This window comes from Phaethon lepturus, unplaced genomic scaffold (genome assembly GCF_000687285.1).
Source record: "Phaethon lepturus isolate BGI_N335 unplaced genomic scaffold, ASM68728v1 scaffold48205, whole genome shotgun sequence".
Classification (NCBI taxonomy): domain Eukaryota; kingdom Metazoa; phylum Chordata; class Aves; order Phaethontiformes; family Phaethontidae; genus Phaethon; species Phaethon lepturus.
This window is the reverse complement of record NW_010540695.1, coordinates 294-3,405: the sequence shown is the minus strand read 5'-3', so window position 1 is coordinate 3,405 and position 3,112 is coordinate 294. Positions and strand designations below refer to the sequence as shown.

Sequence of the window (3,112 nt, the reverse complement as noted above, 5' to 3'; positions counted from 1 at the left end):
TCTCCCACCGCCATTGCGACAGCCCCAAGCCCCAGCACGGCGGCCGGTACTGCGAGGGCCAGCGCGCCAAGTACCAGTCCTGCCGCACCGAGGAGTGCCCGCCCGACGGTAAGCCCGGCTCTGCAAAGCCACCCCTCCGCGCAGCAAAGGGCTGCAATTCCCGAATGCACGCTCGCCTCCCACCCCCGTTTTTCCAGGACCCATCGCCAGGGATCGCTCCACTCTTCCTTAAATATATTCCTATTTGGGGGGGGCATAGCTTTCTGCTGGGGGTTGTGATCCCCTCCGGCTGGGTGGGAGGTGGGTGGCATCCCTCCTCTGCGTGCACGCTCGCCGCATGCTCCCGCTATCCTCGGCGCTCGCTCCTGCATCTCTGCGACGGCTGAGGAGGCCAGGCGTTTTTTGGGGTCACGTTTCACATTTTTTTAATATTTTTCTTTCATTTTTGGGTTTTTTGTTTGTTTGTTTTTGTTTTGTTTTGTTTTGTTTTTTGTTGTTGTTGTTGTTGTTGGTTTTTTCCCCGTGGCTTTTGGGTCACATTTCGCCTTTCCTTTCAGGGAAAAGCTTTCGGGAGCAGCAGTGCGAGAAGTACAACAGCTACAACTTTACGGATCTGGAAGGGAATCGCCTGGAGTGGGTTCCCAAGTACGCGGGAGTGTCACCCCGAGACCGATGCAAACTCTTTTGCCGAGCCAGAGGGAGGAGCGAATTTAAAGTCTTTGAGGCCAAAGTAAGAGACCCAGCGATACAACCACCCCTCCTTTTTCTCATTTCAGATCAAATGCCCTAATTGCTCCTCTGCGTCCCCTCCCTTTCCTAGGTGATCGACGGGACGCTGTGCGGACCGGAGACCCTCTCCATCTGCGTCCACGGGCAGTGCATCAAGGCTGGCTGCGATCACGTAGTCGGGTCCTCCAAGAAGCTGGACAAGTGCGGGGTGTGCGGCGGCAACGGCTCGACTTGCAGGAAAATATCCGGCTCGCTCAATCGATCCAAGTAAGGTGCCGGGGAGAAGAGGTCAGCGGAGATGGGCTGGGCGAAGAAAAAACACCTTCCCCTCTCATTCTCCTCCTTTTTTTAATTGCAAAAGTGCTAGGCTAGGAATATTAGGACTCCTCCTAGGTCACGTAAAGCCAGTTTGCTTTCCCAAAGCACCACACCTCGGCGCAGACCTCGTTTACAGCGGCCGGACTCGAGGAGTGCGTGGCTTTCCGTGCCGTTAACCGGGGTTTGCAGCCGTGCCGACACCCGTGGCTGGGTGGCCTTGCCACAGCCTGGTCTCCTCGCCAGGCTCGGGGGCTTACGCTGAGTTAATTTGGGAGCAGCGTTAGGCAAGCCAAGCAGAGTTTATTTCCTAAAATAATAGCTGGTGCTGACACCGGCGATGGGCTCGGTACGCCACTGCAAATCCATCTGCTGCCCCGAGGAGTTTACAGTATGCATCTCACGCCAACGCCGTGGGTTGGACACATACTCAAGGGCTGGTGCTGAACTATATAAATAGTTCGATAACTTTTCCCAGGGCTTAGGAGTGAATTTCGGTCCTAGGACACGGGCATCGAGGCAGCCGCTTCCATCGCCCCAGATCTCCATTGCTTTGCCAAAGAGCTGAATTTAAGGCTTTTGTTGAAAAGGTCGTAACAGAAGCCCAACGTGTCCAATTCCATGCGGCGAGGTGACTCACGCAGTCAAATTAGATTTCCTAAATGGTTTCCTTCCAGGGAGCCAGCTGAAAATGGGGCTTCCACTCTCCTATGAATTGTTTGTGGTTGACTAAAAGAGAGATGAGCGTAGTAGCTACAGCCAAGCAGAGATCCCATTAAGATCAGGGTGAGGGAGGCCAGGGTGACTGAGAGCAGAGTTTGACCTGAAAGCTTTGTTCCAAAATACTCTAAACCTAATTACCGACCACAGCCTCAACCGTGGGGATGTGTGGAAAACAATTCCGTCGGCCCCACGGCGTGAGTCACGCCAAAGGTGGCATTTTATTATAGTAGCAAATAATTACCATAGCACTGGGTGCTGAGGGCTCGAGTACGGAAGGCTTCCCGGTGCTGTCGCGGGAGCCGTGGCGCTCCGGGGATGGGCTCCGGCTGGGTCTGCAGGGGAATCCTCCCCCAGTGTGGAATGTGCTCTGTGCCCTCCAACAAGAGCTCTTCTGCGTCGTGGTGGTGGCTGCAAAACCCTTCTGAGGACGAGCCCACGAGGGTGGAGAGACGCCCGCCTATGGATAGGGATGATTTTGTTGCCGTAGTATTTGCTGTCTTCTAGGAAAGGCTTTTGAGTTGATATCAAGTCGTCTACAATGTGAGATGTCTGTTGGCTTAACTTTTTAACTGATGATCTGGTTTTAGCAGCAACATCTGGCCAATGTACATATCCTCTCTGCGTACAATGCCAGCAGTGCCCCGGCTCTCTCCTGTCCTGCTGTGCTGGATCTATAGCTGATGCTATCCGACAGCATCACTAAAATCTAGGCTTTTAGTCCCAAACACTTCACCCATTTCAAAAGAAAGGGAGTGAGGGGAATTTCCCACCAAGGCTGGTAACTGAGGGGCTGTTCGTTTGATTCCATCTCTCATTTTTTTGCAAAATCTTCCAGCTGAGCACACACCTGGCACGACTGCAATATTTCCAGCTCCCGAGCGCTCTGGGTTAGAGAGAGGTGGCTTCAGAGCCACGATCCCGCTCGCCAAGTGCTATCCCCTGCACGGGTCTCCTCTTAATAAGTCCCGGAGAGTAACAGTGTCCCTTTGCCCCGTGCAGTTTTTTATCCGGCTACAACGACATTGTCACCATCCCCGCCGGGGCAACCAACATCGACATCAAACAGCGCAGCCACCGCGGGGTCCGTCACGATGGGAATTACCTGGCCCTGAGGACCCTCGAGGGCAAGTACTTGCTGAACGGAGACTTTGCTATCTCGGCCATGGAGCAGGACATCCTCATTAAGGGGACCATCCTGAAATACAGTGGCTCCATGACGACCCTGGAGAGGCTGCAGAGCTTCCGACAGCTCCCGGAGCCCCTGACCGTCCAGCTGCTGACCATCGCCAGCGAGGTCTTCCCTCCAAAAGTCAAGTACACCTTCTTCATCCCCAAGGACGTCCCT

The 3,112-nt window shown here is 54.2% G+C and overlaps 1 protein-coding gene across 1 annotated transcript in view; it reads left to right on the top strand.

The window, feature by feature from the left end:
• Window positions 1-5: 5 nt before the first annotated feature.
• LOC104621117 (A disintegrin and metalloproteinase with thrombospondin motifs 8-like) overlaps window positions 6-3,112 on the top strand; it is a gene marked incomplete at both ends in the record, with an annotated part of 3,377 nt that continues 270 nt past the window's right edge. Inside the window, 4 exons of the mRNA XM_010287518.1 lie at window positions 6-108; window positions 558-730; window positions 821-996; window positions 2,767-3,106. Coding sequence (XP_010285820.1) covers window positions 6-108; window positions 558-730; window positions 821-996; window positions 2,767-3,106 — 792 coding nt within the window. The remainder of the gene's footprint in view (window positions 109-557; window positions 731-820; window positions 997-2,766; window positions 3,107-3,112) is intronic.